The sequence below is a fragment of the Echiichthys vipera genome, assembly GCF_963691815.1.
Source record: "Echiichthys vipera genome assembly, chromosome: 10".
Taxonomy (NCBI): Eukaryota; Metazoa; Chordata; class Actinopteri; order Perciformes; family Trachinidae; genus Echiichthys; species Echiichthys vipera.
Window position 1 is genome coordinate 11,686,286 of NC_139835.1, and position 19,701 is coordinate 11,705,986.

Genomic DNA, 19,701 nt, shown 5'->3' on the forward strand with positions numbered 1-19,701 from the left:
ATTCTGGTTATCACTCCAATTCCTGATTCATTTCAGTCTTTTTTTGTGACATTTGTGCAACATTCGTTCTCATATTAGTTTTACTAGTCAAAGAAAAATCAGCTGAGTCTGTCTGCATGGCACTCATGTTATTATGACAGGATATTTACCTTTGGTAACGGACGTGCTGCTCCGTTGGGAAGCTGTGGCACTCATGCGTAGAGTGTCAGATACATGGCATTTCTGGTATTTAGGCCTATGCTACAGCATATTGCTGGTGTTTCCACCTTTACTTGAAATAATAATTTTTCAGACATTAGAAGCAACAGCACTGTTGTCTGAAATGAAGCCACACTTTGGACCATTTAATCTCTCAGCCATGATTCCTTCTTGTTGCAAGTTTCCAGCGGAGTATGAGTTTGATGGCATTATTTTGCAATGCACAAACTGTCAAAAATAAACACACCGGCATTGATAAAAGGAATCGATAAGGTCAGAAGAATACAATTCCAATTCCAAAAAGACAATGTTAACTTTGACTCTTAACATGTAATTCATTTAATTGAAGTAGAACTACATTACTTCTTTGTGGATTTCCAGTTTCTAAACTGTACCTTATTCAATAGCTTGTGTTACCTCAAACGAGACATTGGTTGTAATCAAAAAAATGAGTAGCTGGTTTCTTAATGACACAGGCAGTTTGGATGTGGTTGGCAGTTCTCATCAAATGCTGGTCGGCTACTGGAAAACAATACAGTATAGCTCATGGTAAACATACTTCACCTTAGAGTTTGTATTTAAGCTTGTTTCCTCTGAGTCATCTTAGATACATTGTATAAAATAAGGCTGTTTTTTTTAATGGATTTGTCATGATCACACATGACTCACACACACATATAAGAGCTTATTCAATGTTGTGTATATAGAGGGATGATTGTATGGACATTGAGCTTGCTAGCCCACTGGGGAGCTGGACTTGAAGGCAGCTGGCTAGATTGTCTGTATAAGACAAGGAAGTTTTCCAAGGCTTCTTTGTGCCTCTAATTGGTGAGATATAGGTACAGCTGTTTCAGAAGAATCGAGCCTGAGAGAGGTCTGTCAGCCCAAAGCAATGGAGTGAAAACAAAAGTTGTTGGATAGCAGCACGGTGTGAAGATCAGTGTTTAAAGAATATGCTATATTACTATTGGGTATGACATTTTTACCTTGCAAAGCTTTTTGATCTACAAACCTTTCTTCTTTTCTTTTAAAAGCTTTTTGGAGGAGAGTTTGATTGATGGTATGTTTTTTTACTTCGCTAAATGTCAAGACTCCATTTTAGTTTAGTGTATACCATGTACTGTATTTTCAGGGGAATCCATTTAATAGTTGTTGAATATTTCACTAGAACTCCAAAATGTCAACCTTATGTTAGAGGAAAGAGTCAGGGGATCTGTGCAAAGTGTAGTGCAAGTTGGATTGATTAATTCAATTAAATTAAAAAAACTTTATTTGTCCCCGGGGGGCAATTGTCTGAGGACCATGAATGTCTTTACAAAATGTCATTACCAACATTGTCTTCAATGGAGCCAGGTTGCTAGAGTGTCTTATCCGGGGAGCAAGCCTTTTAATTTATTCATACAAACATCAGTTCTAGGAGATGGCTGCATCTCACATGTTACTGCCATTTCATTTGTACTTCAACCAACCAAGCCCAGTGGTAAGAAAAAAATTGAACTTAAACTGACAACAAATAGCTGAAAACTGAGCGGCTGGCTGCAAATAATGTCTACATTTCACAGTTTTTAATATAAGAAGTATTCCCATCTTAACCTGCAAAACTGAAAAAAAGAAAAAAAAAAGAAACGACCAGCCTCCAAGCAACTGTCACTGTAAAAGATAAGTGAAATAACTGTTCAACATTTTTGCAGAATTAAGTCACTAATCCAAACAAAGGCATAATTTTACAGTACAGATATTGGTTTTATGTACAGCAAGAGAAATAAATGCTGCCATACACATCATACACAGTCCTTGACTATTATTACAGAGGTGCATTTCAGTTTGAAAACTGTGAACATTAACAAAGCAGCTGAAGGTTATGAATGCTGCTGTACAAATTAAACAGAAAGCTAGAAGTGTATTCCTTTTTATCATCAGTTCAAACAGTGTCTATTCAGTCTTCTGTTTCACTGTAATAAACATACTCTTTCACTGGACCCATGCAGGTTATTTTATCAGGGGTGCTCATTTCGAGGATTCCAACACGGGTCTCGTTGTAGGTGGAGAATGCACAAGTACAGCATCAGCACCATCCTAATCCCAGAAAGCTATCATTTGTATGCCACGTGGAGGTGCACCTGTTTGGGGAGCCGGGTTCCTTGCTGACTCTGACAGTTTTTCAGCACAGCCTGGTCTAGGGTTCAAAGGGCAGCTCATCTCTCCCATGACTTGACTTCTGCAGATTAAGTCGGCTTCCTGCCGCTCTTCTGCTGTAGCTCGTTATCATTGGAGGTTGTTGGAGCTACGTCCGCACAGAGCCACAGCAAGGCAGCATGGCAAGCCTTCCATGTTAATTACTGTAGGTGCAGACCTGAGCAGTTTGGAATACTTAATGTGACGGTAGATGAGTTAAAGGACATTTAAGTTATTTGTCTGATGTTATTCAGTCCCTATTGTGGGAACAAATTTGGCACCTGTTTTCCATGACTGCTCAGTATTGGTCTTACATTCCACTAGCTTCCTGCGTCTTTTGGAATTGATTTTCAAGCCATTCTCGCTGTTTTTGAGGTACTAAAGGGTTTGGCTCATCTGTGTGTGTACACATTGTCTATCATTTTATGTCTATTCACATACCATGAACTCCTCTGCAGCATGCTTTAAAATGTCCCCACAATCACCACAAAGGAAATGGGAAATGCTGCTTTTATTGCATTTGCCTCTAGGTTATGGAGCTTCTACAGCGTCTATGTATGTCTCAGAGAGGCAGTTTTACTGAGCATTTTTAAAAGGCATTTTAAAACATTCTGATCACATATTTTTTAACATTCATTCGAAATGTATTTGCATTTGTTGTTATTGCCCTTACCTGCTCACAGACATAGCTCACCTTGCAGGTAAAAAAATCCTTTTAAAGTTAAGAAGAACTGCTTTTTTTTTTACTGTGCCCCTCATAGGCTGACCTTCTTAATACCCCAGTGACAATTCCAGGGTTTAATTGCTAATCACAATGATCATAACTGTCATTACCTTTTTATTTTTGTTTTGTTTGTTTTCTGTATTAATTTATTTAAAGCTAAATTTAGAAAATTAATACCACTTGGAGGGACAGAGACACCATAACTAACTTCTAAATTCTAGCATATTTATCATGTTGAAATGGTTACTCTGTAGTGGGGAAAGAGTAAATATTCACTATTGGCTCTGGTTTGGATCACACAAGCAGGGATAGAAGAAAAACACTCTTGACTTAGTTTTAAACCAATCACAGTTGTCTTGAGTGGCACTAAGCCAATGGTGCCCTTGCAAAACTGTTGCAAAATAGATAGCGGAGACAGGAGAAGGGGTCTGAGAAGGTGCCAGATGTCAGGCTTTATCCCAGCACTGTACATCCAGTGACCAAGCCTAGGATCAGCCCAACCCACACCATATCTACTGCAACAATTTTCCTTGAGAAGACTTTTGCTAAAGACTGCAAAAAACATGTAAATGCTTGATAGATATGGGCTTAATTAAAAATGGTGCTGGGTGTCTGAGAAGCCATTCTTTGTCAGATAGCAGTGACATAGCTACTGATCCAATATCAACACCTTATCATATTTAAAGTCTGACAACCTGATGGGGTGGCTGGTTTTATTGTAATAATTACTAACCAATATTTATGGCAAACAAACACTTGGTTTAAAACACAACAGAACCAACATGGTCATGGATCTACACTCTATAGACAGGCCACTTTCCATTCACAACGAGCCAGTTGTGAATGGAAATTTAAGTACATAACTCCATGAAATAATTACTTAGCTGATAATAATTTACCTTTTGGCTTCAGAGGCAACACTAGGTTAATACTGTAGGTGGTAGCTTGTGAGCTGGGCATGCTAGTGTTTGCAGCCGATGATCATATATAATAGCATATTAACACATCATTTAATTAAATAATTAATAATACAAAGCACTCCCAAACTCTTTAAATGTTCTGTATTAGCCCCGTGCACACTGCTTCAACACTAAAAAACAATAAAAAGCTACTACTATTGCACAACTGGTGGTTGGCAGAAGGGTTCAATGATCAGTCAGTTGGAGCTTGAATTAACATTTTAGGTAGTATATGGAAATATCTATTATTTTGTATGAAATGGCTTGAAATAAAGGTGCCTCACACCAAACAAACCAGAAAGAAATCCAAAATATACACTGTCAGGAGTATTTGGTTGTGATTTACTTATTGTAATTTGAAAAAATACTCGTTCTTAGAAGATCTGGAGCAAAGAATGACACTCTGCTCTCCCAACAAAGTAGACAACACCCTTTACAACATTTGATTATTTAATCACTCCCACCCTCTGCAGAATGCTCTTCTTCACTGACTATGGGAACGTGGCCAAGGTGGAGCGGTGCAATATGGATGGCACCAACCGGACCCGACTGGTGGAATATAAAATAGAGCAGCCGACTGCTGTGGCATTGGATGTGGTCAAGAAGCTGGTGTACTGGGCAGATGCCTACCTGGATTACATCGATGTGGTGGATTACAACGGCAGGAACAGACACACCATTATCCACGGGAGCCAAGTGAGTGTAACATTTCACTGTAAGTGCTGCTTTTGGTCTTCTGTGGGCTCCACATCATAAGGCCATTGTGAACAAACTTCAGGGGGAATCTGAACAGACAATTGGCTTCTCTTATCAGTACTGTCTCTCTCTTCATTTGAGAGGCTTCAAATTGTTACATGAGAGAGACTTTCTAATTTTCTGATTTAGGGCACTGTGTTTTATCATTGAAGGACAGGTGGTATATTCATTGGTTGTTGTTATAATTCATTCTTTTCATTTTCATAGAAAAGGTCCTTTGAATAGGGAATAGATGATTTAATACACTGAAGGCATTGAGGCCCACATGGGGCTGTCTTCCAAATGAGCATATCAATAGTCTCTTTCCTGTAGTACACTCGTAAAGCCTTTCATCACACATTATGACTATTCATTAAAAGACCTTTCAAGCAACTTGGACTAGATACTCAGCCTTTATGATGAAGGAAAAGTGTACATTTCAATCCTTAGTGTGTATACACTTGTTCTTAGCATAATATCTCCTCCTGCACTGGAGTGGCCTTGTTAGACAAAGGATCTTTATGCATCAACATGAGAAAGGCCATGCAGCTCCTTTCTACATTATTCCATATATTATATATGCTTTTTCAGTGTCATAGACAATGGTGTCAGTGGTCAGAAGAAGCAAACTGCTGTAGCACGGTGTTGTGGAAAATCAAAAATTCAATAATTTCAGCAAAATTATATAATATAATTAAACACATCTGTTGATTATACTTTTCCTTCTTATGAGGATGATCCTGTCTGGTGGATTTTGTCATCATATTCAATCAAGCATTATGCATTGCATCTGCTCTTGGTAAAGATGCACCTATAGTATATGCACACCCTTCTATTTGAGCGACTTTGAAAGTTCCCATGAAAAAAGTACCAATAAGAGTGCCATTCCATAGAGAAAAACGGTTGAGTGGTTATTTATTTATTTATTCTGATGCATGTTTCTCGGTGCCAGTGAGCTTAGGTGTACTTCCTGTGAACACAGCTCATCCAGCAATGCATTGTGTGGGTGTTAAATGTGGCATGGAGGCTGTCATGTCAGGGCCAGTGAGTCCAGCTTTTGCCTCCCATGCTTGCAACATGGTCTTCTCATTAAATACATTTAGTTTACTTTGTGATCCTCTTGTGCTTTTTCTTATTTTTGGCTTCAGAGATGATATTTTCTCAAAACACTGTGAATCATCCTTTTTTTCAGGTGTCGTACATTTATGCATTAGCTGTGTTTGAGGACTACCTTTATGCTACCCACTCTGACCCATCCAAAGGGAGTTCCACTGTGGAGTTGCTACAGATCCACAGGTTCAACATCACAGTGGAGAGCAGGACACTAGCAAGCCTAGGGAATACAAGAGGACTCCGTGTTTACCACAAACTCACTCAACCAAAAGGTAATGCCCATTATTTATAGACAGGTTAACGTGTATGTGTAAGTATATCAAAAGCTTCCCTATCTTCTGACTCAATCCAGAGTCTGTACAGAAAGAGAATGCTTCATTGGCTAATCATGATTGCTCTGTCTTTTCTGATTATTTTCAGTCAGGAGTCATGCTTGTGAAATAGTTTCATATGGAAAGCCGGGTGGATGTTCCCATATCTGCCTTCTGAGTGGCAGCTACAAGTCCAGGACCTGCCGATGTCGTACTGGCTACAGCCTGGACTCTGATGGACAGTCCTGTAAAAGTCAGTATATATTTTGCCTTGGATTTAAATATGCACCTCATTTTAGTAAATATCTTATTAAACCGCAAGTTATTGTCTCTCTCTTCGTAATGAACAAGAATCCTGAATATGTCGGTAAAGGCCATGTGTCATATAAGGGCAAAAGGTGCACCATATACGCCTCAGCTGTATACTGACATTGATAAAGCTGAGCACTGGTGGACACAGACCCATTTGAACGTGACGTTCCCTTATCGACCTGTCGTCAGGCTGATTGATTATTGCCATAATGGGGATTTAAGTTTGTCTGCATTTGTTGGCTGGTCTGATCAATTGCTGGACATTGTGTAGTTGACAATAAAAGCAGAAGATCAAATTGATGACACAATCCAAGGGCCTACCACTGTTCGATCGGGGTAACGAAGCATTGGGAGGCTTGCCATGACACATTTGATTTATTCCACCCTAGTAGATGTCTGATGACACCAGCTATCGCTCTCGTGCTTGCGTTTTCCGTCTCCCTAAGCATAATGAGATACTGCGCTAAATGGTAGTGCTTCTTCATACAGCAGTCACCGTGGGGTTTGATATCTGGGTCTCTTGCAATGCTTAATTGTCTCCTGGGTAGTTGGTCTCTCCCTCACAAAATGATAAATTGAAGTGAGGCATGTGTGGTCCTCACCCCCAGCATCCTAGTCTCATGGGTAGGGGCTGAGAGCGAGGAGAGGTCTGCTTCTCTCACTGGAAGCCCTCCTTCATTCCTCCTCTTGCCTCTTTGGAGGATCCCAAAGGGTTCGAGAACATACAGCCCCCTGAGCGGCTGCTGGGCCACCGAGGAGCCGTCTCAGCTTTCTAGGCCTCTCTGTTTGCCTTTCTACTCAGGCACCATGTTATTCTAGATCAGAAGCAGTGTTCACAGCCAAGGTAAGTATTGCCATTGTCTCTTTGCTCAAGCATTTTCCTTCTCCTGCTGTTAAGGCAGCTTTGTAGCAAAATAATGATTGAAGGGGCATTGTAAAGTCATTGGCACTGATTACTGGCTCCATTAAGGTGAATAGATGGCCCTGGCTCTCGCTCACATACACGAACAATGTGGCCAGTAAGAGGGTTTAAAGCTGGGATCAGCATTGATAAATTAGGCCAATTAATTGCCAATAACAGTAAAAAAAAGGCTCCACCCTTTCTTGTCTTGTAGAGCCCAAAAACAATCTCTTCCTGTTCTACGGTAAGGGGCGTCCCGGAGTCATACGAGGCCTGGATATGAATATCAAATCAAGTGATGAGCACATCGTGCCAATTGAGGACCTGGTCAACCCTCGTGCCATCGACTACTATGCAGAATCGGGACACATCTACTTTGCTGACACCACCAGTTTCCTTATCGGTCGACAAAAAATAGATGGAAACAGCAGAGAAACGATACTCAAAGATGGTGGGTCTAAATTATTTTTATACTAACTGCAGCATTTCCCAAGAATCAATTAAAATGACTGTAGGCAATATTTTAAATTACTATTTATTTATTTATTTCATTCTGTAAGGTTAATGCCATTTCACATCTCCTATTACTGGTTTGACTAGTCTGACAAAAGACTCTGTAGATCTCTCTGTAGATAGAAAGTTCTCAATTATTTATTATTCAAACAAAATTATTTTTTGTCAGTAATTAAGCACCATATATTTCAATGTTCAATGTTACAAAATGGTGAGAGAAAGCACTACATATTTGGAGACTGATTTGTATTGATAATAATTCCTTGATGATTACATTAGTGATCATTTTCCTTAGTCAGTCCCTGGGTACAACATTATCAGAATGTTATTTTTATCATACTCATATAACATACAGTAAATACAGGTACTGTATTCCCTTTTGTTGAACCAATCAAATTCACATTACTGTATAAAGGTTTTCTTTGCATAAACCTTAGAAAATGTATTTGATGATTCTGTTTTAGAACTTGACAATGTTGAAGGAATCTCAGTGGACTGGATTGGGAATAACTTGTACTGGACTAACGATGGCTACAGGAAGACAATAAGTGTTGCTAGACTGGAAAGAGCCTCCCAGACCAGGAAGACTCTGTTGGAAGGGAATATGTCCCACCCCCGAGCCATTGTGGTCGACCCTCTTAACAGGTCAGGAAAAGAAAAAAGAAAACTTAAGCTAATTGTGTGATTTTGTTATATAAAAGAGATACTTAAAGGTTCTGTACTTGATATTCAGAACATTAATATAACAGTGAATACATGTTTTTTATGTAAAAATATAGTGGAGTAATGGCAACCTGAGCAGGAAATGAAGTCACTACTTATTTCATCCCACCATTGTGTGTCCCCATGAAACCCTGTTGACCCTACGTTTTGCCTGTATATATTGTTTATACCAGCAGCCAGCTTTAAGACGATTTTGTTATGGTTTAGGTCAGGCCTGGCAGTGATTTAGCAATAAGGTTGGTTCAGGTCCTAAACTTTGTTAGTGTTGTACATGTATGGATTTGTAAAACTGGACATGTGCAGGACTACACATAGTAAGTGTCTGTGTCTGTGCCAGATAAAATTTGTAACTGACAAAAAAAAGTTAAACTTTTACAAGCCAAACTTTTGCCTGACAAATTCAAGATTATATGTAAATCCTCAAGTAAATGTAAAATACTGTATATGATGTGGCTTTTGCATAGTTTTTGCCCCAGATACCAATGTAGGGATTAAATATTTTTTTAACTGCCAGATTTCAAGCACAACTGATGTTGTCTTCAAACGATAAAGTAGGGGTAAAGTTATTTGAAGGGAGAATACTTCTATGATATGCCATGGGATGATTCAGGGTTTTCAGATTTCTGACAGTGGATCTAAAGTGGCATACTAAAATGTGTTCTGAGCTCCCTCATGGCTTGTTGTTGTCGATACATAAACTACAGTGTGGTTCTTGTTAGCGAAGACTACTGTGCCTTTTTGTGGATATAAATATCACTTCAAATGTTAATCCTGAAGATCATTTGTTTTATCAGACATCTGTTTTGACTGATGATCACATCATGCGCCGTTCAAAAGAAATCGTGTACATGTAAAACAGCATGGGTAAACTGAGAGAAAATCTGCTGTTTTAATGAGTACATGGTTTGATGATGTATTTATATGTTTGGTGATATACATATGACTGTAGCAGCACATTTAACAGTAATTCAGACATATAACAGTTACAGACACTAAAGTTGCCAATCACATCATAAGTATACCAAAATAAGAATTGGGTCCAAATGGCTCTGTCAAAGCATCCACAACCTGATGTACCATTTGCTAACTCCTTCAATCTGTTTTTGAAAACAATTAAAGAGACCAGTTTCTATGGACCTAAATCAGTCTGCAGTAAATTCCAAGCCACATAGGGGAACGTACCGAAAAGCCCAGGTGGCTCATGTTGTGTCTCAGTTGTCCTCATGCATCATCTCCTTCACATTCCTGTACAAATATATATATGGAGGACCGTGCGTGCAGAGATGGAATTTAACATATAGAGGAGAAGCTGCAAAGCTCAAATTCATTGAGCGTCTTAAGGATCTTAAGGATTAACACTTTAAGGCTTAAATCGTATTAACACACACCAAATCCATAGCAGTCTGAGATAAGTTTTCAAGACCAGAGCCAAGAATCAGCCAAGAGGGTTATTCAAAACATTTGCCATACACAGCTGTTTCACTGATGTAGGTAAATACACCAAACCAGAACCCAAAAGTTATTCTACTTTTCTACATACTTTTTAAAAAATTTTGTTCCGACCTCTTTTCAACATTTATCAAAACCTTACTATACAAGTCCGGAATAACAATTAAGTCTACTATTAGCCTTTCTTTCTAGTGCCATTGTCTGTTTTTCTAGTCTATCAATGACAGAGTTAAACATGCATATACAAGTCACATACATTTCACAGTGGTATATGTATGTACCACTGTACTGTAATGTATATCAAAGGAACTTAAACACACATATTTTAAAATGCCACGGCTTGTTTAAACGATTAAATAAATTGAAATAACTAGTGAGAACGCAGCTATAAACTAGTGAGACTAATGAGGAAAGAGCACGCTGGCCTGGTGTCAGAATTTTAGCCATGACAGATACACTGTAGCAGCAGTGTTGCTGGTGGGGAATATAATGTCACTTTTTTTGTATAAGGATTAATAACTTTCACTCCGACCCTCCCACTGACAGCAAAAATAATTAAAAAAGATAGTTTTGGGCTTCTGAGGGAGCACTCAGCCTGAACCCGACAGCCCTTTGATCTCTATCTGCTCTGCTGGGAGGGTCTCTTAAGGTAAAATGGATGCACCTCTCCAACTGATTTCTCCTATGCATTCTCACCACTTTATTTTCGACTCAGTTTGCCGGCTTTAGTTTGTGTTAATATGATAAGGATTTCTAGTGTCATCTTAACCATGTCACAACTCCATCTTTGCTGCATTTGTAATGTAATAGATTAAATGTATTTACGTAAAGAAATCCACACACAAATAACATTTGACTAGAGTACTGCTTCACTCAGTGTCAGATGAGTGTGTGGATATACAGTACATCTTGGCTTTATTCACACCCCTACTATACTAGCAATACACACTGATTTGGTCAAACCGTAGCATGCTGCATGCAAACAAACTCAAGAGCTGCAATATGCAAAAAATTCCCAGATGTCATTCTGATTCAGGGAAAAATCTCCAGTATGCATCAAAAAGCTCTTCCTACTACATACTACGTAGTTATGTATGTAGCTGTCACTTATTGGCATGAGACAGCTTTGTAGCAACGTTTAAACATGAATTGTTACTGTAAGTGCTAAACCCCATTGCAATTAATTGCTCATATGTTTTTTTCTTCACTATTATTTTATCCTTTTATTTTCAATTTTAGGTTTGTTTATAAAACACATTTCATCTTAAGTTCATGTATGCATCCACTGGTGATAGGAGGAATTACTGATTGAATTAAATGGAAATAGGGCTGCAAATAACGTTCTAATAAATAACTATTTTAAACTACCAATTATTTGTATTCATTCAATGATTATAGGTTGACCTGTCAAATGTCAGCAAATTGCAAAAAAATGGCCATCACAGGTACCAAGAGTCCCAGGTGATATCTTCAGAAGTCTTGTTTTGTGAAACCAACAATCAAACAAACAACAAACAAATCCTAAAGATAATTACTGTCAAAGAGGAGTAAGAAAACTGTAAAGTTTTGGACGTCTTTGCTTGAAAATTCCAACAATTAATGTGTTGATCAACTCATTGATTAATTCACAAATTATTACAGTTTCACATTAAAATATAGAATAAACAATATTCTGTTGTCACTTGATTATTATTCAATGGAATGGAAGTAAATTATCTTTCTCATCATGACAATTTAACTACATGTTGTGTCCATACATGTCTGTGTGCACCTAAGGAGGTGTGTGTGTGTGTGTGTGTGTGTGTGTGTGTGTGTGTGTGTGTGTGTGTGTGTGTGTGTGTGTGTGTGTGTGTGTGTGTGTGTGTGTGTGTGTGTGTGTGTGTGTGTGTGTGTGTGTGTGTGTGTGTGTGTGTGCGTGTGCGTCTGCATGTGAGTGTGGAGATATCCTGAATAATTCACAAGGTCGAATGATGACTTCAGTCTTCATTCACCTCGATATCCCATTCTCTTTCATCTTCCCTTAGCCAGCCCTCTATCAATGATGAGAAACAGGAGGCCACATGGCTCAGTCAGCAACACTCAAACAGAGCAAATCCCCTGGGCATTTTTACTAGAGAACAAATCACGTCAAATCGTTGACCCAATCACGTTTCAAATACCACAGGCCCACTGAGACTTGCAGTCTTGGCTTACACAAAATACACAACTTTTTATTTTTTGGGTGGGGAAAATGAGACTTATAACTTTGCCTTGATGTGCAGTCAAGCATCACTTTAACTTGATAAGCCTGAATAATTTCTTAGGCTACGATGCACTCTCTTTTGACTGCCAGGGATGTTTGATTATTTGGTTTTACATATGGGAAATCTAGAAACGAGTTTATTTCCATTTCTGTGTTGAACACTTGTCATGATGTTTGTTGTTTTCTGAACTATGATGGTTATATTGTTGTATGTGTTGGTGCAGTTTGTGTTCATTGGACTGCTCCCTGTATGAATCAAAGCAGCATGTGTGTGATTCACTGGGGAGCACAGTCATGCCTTCCCATGGGTGTACAGAACAGAACCCACAAATCACATTTCACTTTGATATAGAGTGCACCATTTTGAGGGAAGCCTGCAGAAACATGCTGTCACATGTGTAGTGAATGATAAGAAATCAAAGCACGAGGAAGCTGACGAAGGGAGCACATCCACCAACATCAGTATGTCAAGACGTAAGGCCAGGGATGAATGAGGAGACAGCTGAAATGAACTGCCTTAGATTGAATGTGGAATATGATCAGTGGATCTGGTGATAACTTATAGATCTTGAGAAGTGCTTTAATGGCAGTTTATCGATGCAATAATTTTGTGTGTCTGTATGATAGCTGGATGTACTGGACAGACTGGGAAGAGGATGAGGTCAATGACAGCATAGGGCGGATAGAGAAAGCCTGGATGGACGGATCCAACCGCCACATTTTTGTCACCTCCAACATGCTGTGGCCCAATGGTTTGACACTGGACCACAGCACCAGTACCATGTACTGGTGTGATGCCTACTATGATCACATCGAGAAGATTCATCTGAATGGGACTGGAAGAATGGTGAGTTTCAATATGTAGAGATCACACAGTGGTTATTTCATCTATAAACTCATTTGCAGGAAACATTTTACTTTTTATTTTGTTAGACTTTAGGGTTAAGCTGTCTGTCAGATTATAATAGAGTGCCAGAGGGTGAAATTCAACATCCCAACAATCAATACCAAATTAACATGTTAATGTAATTTAGATGTGTTAGTTTGATTGTGTAAAGACAGCTAGTAGTAGAATTATTTTTACACTCTAAAATGGTCAATAAACACGGAAAGCAGCCAAATAATTAACACAAACCTGTAATTATATTAATTATATAGACTGTGTGTGTATATATATATATATATATATATATATATATATATATATATATACATACAGAGAAATTATTATACCAGTACCCTCTTACCTTAAATTGATGTGCTTAATACTGGAAAAAAACTGCCCCACAAAAACCCTACAATCCAGAAAAGTGTTTTACAATCAGATCACCACAGAATCCTGCTATACATTGATAATGAAAATTGATAATTTTACCTTGTTAATGAGATCTTAAATCAGTCGTTGGCAGTTTCAGATCAATATTATATGATAATGGCAGGGTCTAAAACGGATTTCTATATTTTAGCCATGATACAAAGCAGTGAAATGAATGAAAACGGCTCCTCTTCCCACCACAACTGCCAACATGACAGCCCTTCATCCTCAACTGCTCCTGCCGACTCTAGTTGTACTGGCATATTAAGCTAATGAATTATTTGCAAATGCTATTTAATCAATGCCAAGATTCCGGCAAACATTATTATAAGCAGACAGCGTCATGTGAATACAGTTGTGCAAAGAAATTGAATCACATTTATCATATACTGTGATCAAATAATTTCTAAGCCTGTATTTAAACAGCAAGAACCCTGTTTGAGATGGTTGATTTTTTTTCTTTTTCTTTTTTTTGCTGATGGCGTCTTTCCATAGCCCTCCTAATCTTTTGATTACACTGCATGTTTGCTTCATGTTCCAGGTGGTGTACAATGGAAAAGAGCTGAACCATCCATTCGGAATCTCTCATTATCGTAATTTCATCTTTTGGACGGAGTACATGAACGCCTCGGTCTTCCAGCTGGACTTGACCACCGGTGATGTCACTCTGCTGCGGAGTGAGAGACCACCATTATTCGGCTTGCGTGTCTATGATGCACAGAGTCAGCAAGGTTGGCTTCTTTTCCTTCATTTACTCCTCATCCAATTCCACTGAACCACAGAGAAAGTTTTGAAAATAGAACCACGCTGTTATGTGTCCTCCATACACATTTCTTTAATGGAGAGCACTTTTATATATGTATACTTTTTTGCATGTGCCCATTGGTGTCAAATTTCATGGTGTAAACCAGTGCATTGATCAACAGCGACAGTGGCTTTGTAATCACTTGGAGCTATCTCTATGAAGTTAAATAACCTGAGCCAGGCTTGAAGGAGTTTGCTCACTTCTGTACCAAATGATGATGGATTTACGCTGTTAGAGAGCTGAAAAGAGAAGATTGGAATGTAGTCATACGGGGCTGATAGTGTAGAACTTCACTTTTTTTTTTTTTTCAAATTTTTTTGCACAAGAAAAATCAGAACAGCTGTACAGTGTGTCTGCCTTTAAGTGAAAAAGGGACAGAGACAAAAAAAAAAAAAAACACAGACCCCGCCATCCCTCCAACAACCCATGTCAGACACGGCCACACTCACCAACCAAAAGAAAGAAACAAAATTTAACATAAGTAGATAGGCAAGGTTTAAAAAATAAAGTTTGGTGGAATGCTGTCAAAGATCCCCTCTTTGTAAACCTTAACTTCTCTAACTGTAGACATTGTAAAATTTCACGTATTCAACTATTATGAGTCGGTGGAGAAACACGTTTCCATTTAAGGAGAATGTTACGCCCGGCGAGCAGCATTGTAAAGGCCACGACACGTGTAGAAATGGGCAGATTTTTAGGCAGAGGGATTTGGTTCCAAATTTGTGTTAAGAGCCTGTTTGAGGGTTTGAAATATATCAGACCAAAATTCAGCAAGCTGAATGTGTGTGTGGTCAGCTGGGGGACTGCTTAAAGCAAGCAAGCATCACTGTGACTAGGGTATATCTTAGCTAGTTTAGCATTGGTGAAATGGGCTCTATAAAGCACCTTCCACTGTAATGGGCCGTGCCTGGCACAAATCGAGGATGAGTAAACCAGTTTTAAAATGTCCCTCCACTGGGCCTCAGTAATGTCTACCTCAAATCCTTTTCCCATGCACTTTTAGGTGAGGCAGTGGGGACTGGGCTCATAAGAGCAATCTTATTTTAAATGACAGATATCAGTCGTTTGTGTTGTACGTTAAGAGACAGGAATTGGTCCATCTCAACTTCAGGGGGGCGGTTCGGAAAATGTGGGAATTGCTTTTGGATAAAATGTCTCATTTGAAGGTACCAAAAATTAGGCTATTAGGCAGGTTGTATTTGTCCGACATAGATGCAAAGGAAACAATAAACCCTTTGTCATACAGGTCATTAAGTATTTGAGGCCTTTAATAAGTTATCTCATTATGAGCCCAGGGCTTGCAAATGTCTGCAACACCACCGCAGAGCCAATAAAGAAGTTTATTAATGTTGCAAGCCCAGAAGTAGTGGGGAATACTAGTCCTCCTTCAGGTTTAGGGATACATGCTGGTTTAATCTGCCAAATAAAGGCGTTGAGTTGTTTGTCCAGATTAGCAAAAAATTATTTAAGACAAATTGGTAGATGTTGAAAAATATACAGAAACTTTGATAAAATTACCATCATTATATGATTAATCCGACCTGCAAAGGACAGGGGGATCTAGTCTGACTTACATTTATCTAATAGCGGCTGGGAGTTCTTTTGAAAAAGGTCTCTAAAGGAGCTGGTGATAAACACCCGAAAATACTTGAACCCCTTGTCAGCTGTTTTTTAAAAAGGAATATGGATTGTGGGAGTGATCTCGCCAAGTTCTTGACAAAAAATAACTCACTTTTCTGAATATTCAACTTATACCCCGATAGGTGCCCAAACTGATCCAGAATTGATAGAACTGGGGAGGAGGGAGGTTGTGGGGTTGGAAATAAATAAGAGAAGATTGTTCGCATATAAGGAGAGTTTGTGGACGAGACTGAAACTATGACTAAATTATCGACGACATCACACTTTGGAGGCGGAAGATGAGGACCTTAGCAAGGATCTTACAGTATATGTTTAAAAGTGAGACCGGTCCGTAGCTGCCAAATTAAGTTTGTCTGTCTGTCTTTCTTCAGGAGCAATGAAATAGATGCCTCATACAAGCTCACTGGCAGACTGCCTTCAGTAAAGGATTCCTTGAACATTCTCACAAGGATGGGAGCTAATAGCATTGAGTACGCCTTAAAGAACTTGACTGTAAAACCATCGAGATGAGGAGATTTCCTGTTCCTGATTTTACCGAGCTCCCTAGCGATATTCACATCAATCTGAGGATACATTAAACAGTCTAAGGGATTAGGGGTTGCTGCAGTAATTGGGCTACATTCAGAAGTAAATAGTGCGGTGTAAAAATCAGTAAAAGATTTGTTGATCATCTCTGGAACAGAAGTGATGCTGCCGTCCGGTAGTTTAATTTTAGAGATCAGTCTGGAGGTACTAGCTGCACAGTCCTGCTGTGCCAAGAGTCTCCCTGCCTTATTGCCCTGCTCAGAATTTTTTTTTTGGATTGTTGCAGCTGTTTCTCCACTTCGCTTGTCATTAAGAGGCTGTGTTCTGAATGCAGTAGTAGTCGTTTCTTATATGGGAGGGTGGGTCGAGAGGTGGAGTAAGTTCTTTCGCAATTTTCCACCAGCCTAGCCTGTTCAGCCCTACTTATTTGAGAAACATAGGATATCACTTGTCCCCGAATAGTGGCTTTAAGCGCTTCCCACAGAGTGCCGCTGCTGACGTCAGGGGTGTCATTAATCTCTATGTAAAAGCATCCCGTGGATAACTAATGTCAACTGTAGTAGGAGCATGGTCAGAATTGACTATTGGGTGATATTCACATGCATTCACATAGTCGAGGAGATTGTATTCGAGTAAGAAGAATTTGTGGTGTACATGGGAAAAAAGAGAAAGAGAAAGCTTCACGATGGGGATTTCTAAACCTCTAAGGATTCGAAATTCCTGTGATGCATGATTTTACTGTGTGTGCTGATTTGGATAGTGTAATCTGTGTAGGAGAAGATCTGTTTAGTCACATCCTGCACCAGACTGAAGTCCCCACCCATGATAATGCGATGGCTATCAGCATTTGGGATTTTGGCAAATAGCCTTGTAAAAAAACTGTTCATCTTCCCAGGTGGGCGCATAAACCGAAACTAAGACCACAGGTGTGTTCTGAAGTGTGCCCGAAACTATTTATACGAAAATTTTGAGTGAAATAAGTGACTCATCCACGTCCTCTTAATACAGTGGGTGTCAGTTGATTTGAGATGTTTCCTACAGAAACATCAAATCCCCCCTAATGTGCTGCAACTGTGTCAGGACCTTACCAATTTTGATCGCTTTGTTCATTACCTTAGTATTCCAGGAGATGAGGTGCACTCCAGTACCTGTCTTTACAGCATTAGCCATAGGAACAATAATAATAAGTTAGAATGATACAGCATGACACAAAGTCTTTGGGCCTTTTTATTCTGTAGGAAGGAGGAAGCATTTGGGGAGGGAGGGGGAAAACAGGGGGAAAAAAGAAAAAAAACGAACGAGTCAAAGAAAAAGAAAATACTTCAGATAACCCTATGGCGGTGGGCGGTAAACATTCAGAAGAGAATAAAATAAAGCTGTGAAGAAAATATATAATAGAGAACTGAAATCAACATGTGGATGAGCTTCCAGTACCCAGCACAAGGGCCAAAAGACAATCTGAATTCACATAACAGTGTAAGCAGGCACGGAAAGAAAGATGAGGAAAAAAAACAAAAAACAAACGGGAATTCAAAAAGCATCAGGAAGCACTGGATCTCAAGTCAACATGTCCACAGTGTGTTAAAATGTCCATTTAGCGATTTTCAGTTCAAACTCCCATCAAGACTATTAACGCAGCAGTCTAAAAATAAACTTCGGCCTGTCCAGGCCTTTTAAAGCAAAGCTACATAGTCAGCACCACACCAACTCACAGTTATCCAGATAACACGACAGTGGCTCGTCTGCGGTGAAATCAGCAGCTTTCCACGGTCATCAGGCCTCCTCCATGCGGGTGGATGTTATAAAAGCGTTCGCGTTGGAGAGCTATTTCCTCCCTCTGTCCTTCATCATGATGACAAGCCTGGCGGGGAACAACAGGTCTGAAGCCCAGGCTGTAAAGCTCCGACATCCCCTCTCGGTATTTCTGGCACTCAGGTGCATAGTCCTCGTAGATGGCGATGGGAAAGCCCCTGTACTGCAATTTACCTCTCCTGCCACGGGCTTCACGTATGATTTTCTCATTCACCTGGTATATGTGCAGCCTGATGGTTTCTGCCCGTGCTCTTTGCCTGGGCTTCGGTTTCTCGGATAGTGTGCGGTGGGCCCTGTAACATTACGGCGGTGATTCAGGAAGCCCTCCCTGAAAACCTCCATGAGCAGCTCCGCGAAGAAGGCCGCCGGCAGCTGACCCTCTACCTATTTAGGTAGGCCATCACACGGATATTACTGCGCCTGCTGCGGAACTCCAGTTCACTGATTATAGCCAGCAGCAAAGTGTTGCTCTCTGTTAGCGTTGCACAGGAGGCCTCCAGCGTTAGCAGACGCTCTCAGCATGGTCGGACACTGTGGAGTGGACGTCCAGCTTTGCTTCGAGCATTGAAATGGAGGCGTTGAGATCGATGGAGAGGGCTTTGAACTCGGCAGAGAGGGCTGCACGGTGCACCTCCAAGAGGTAATAAGTAATTAGTAATAGCCTCCATGCTATTCTCACCACCAACCTTGTTTGCGGGGTTAGCCTTCGTCCCCTGGTCTTTAACGGTTTGTCTGGTCGAATGCGTCGGCATATTTCGGTGGTGTATCCGTCAAACGAGACAATATTACCATTGTAGTGACTTTCGGGGTCTTGAAATATGAAATATCTAAAATTGCGGGAGCAAGACTCGACCCGTGTTTACTCCATCTCAGCCAAACCGAAAGACAGCAAGCATGTCTTTTGCCACCCCATAACAGGCACGTAAAAATGGCTCTGAAACACCTGCTCCACAAACAGGCGAGGTTGATGTGATTGCTCTAAATGTAAAGATAGACTCATGGCATCAGTAAGATTCATTCTCGAGAGTTATTTTTATTCAAGAATTTAAAAGCTATGGATTATAAGTAAGAAAGTGCTATGCCAAGTATATGATGCATAGAAATGGTTGGCTACAGAATGCACAGCCTAGTTCACACCATACAGAGTAATTTTGCTGGATATTTCTCCATTGTTCATGTCACTCGCTAGATTAATTGGCTGTCCAGTCCTCTGAGTATTAGTGATTGGCTCTTACAAAACCAAAGAGC

General features: G+C 39.8%; 1 protein-coding gene across 1 annotated transcript in view; it reads left to right on the top strand.

Annotated features, from left to right (window-relative positions):
- lrp1bb (low density lipoprotein receptor-related protein 1Bb) overlaps window positions 1-19,701 on the top strand; it is a 287,271-nt gene that overhangs the window by 133,653 nt on the left and 133,917 nt on the right. Inside the window, exons 8-14 of the mRNA XM_083922252.1 lie at window positions 4,530-4,752; window positions 5,984-6,176; window positions 6,325-6,468; window positions 7,643-7,879; window positions 8,406-8,586; window positions 12,983-13,202; window positions 14,212-14,401. Of these exons, the coding sequence (XP_083778378.1) occupies window positions 4,530-4,752; window positions 5,984-6,176; window positions 6,325-6,468; window positions 7,643-7,879; window positions 8,406-8,586; window positions 12,983-13,202; window positions 14,212-14,401 (1,388 nt within the window). The remainder of the gene's footprint in view (window positions 1-4,529; window positions 4,753-5,983; window positions 6,177-6,324; window positions 6,469-7,642; window positions 7,880-8,405; window positions 8,587-12,982; window positions 13,203-14,211; window positions 14,402-19,701) is intronic.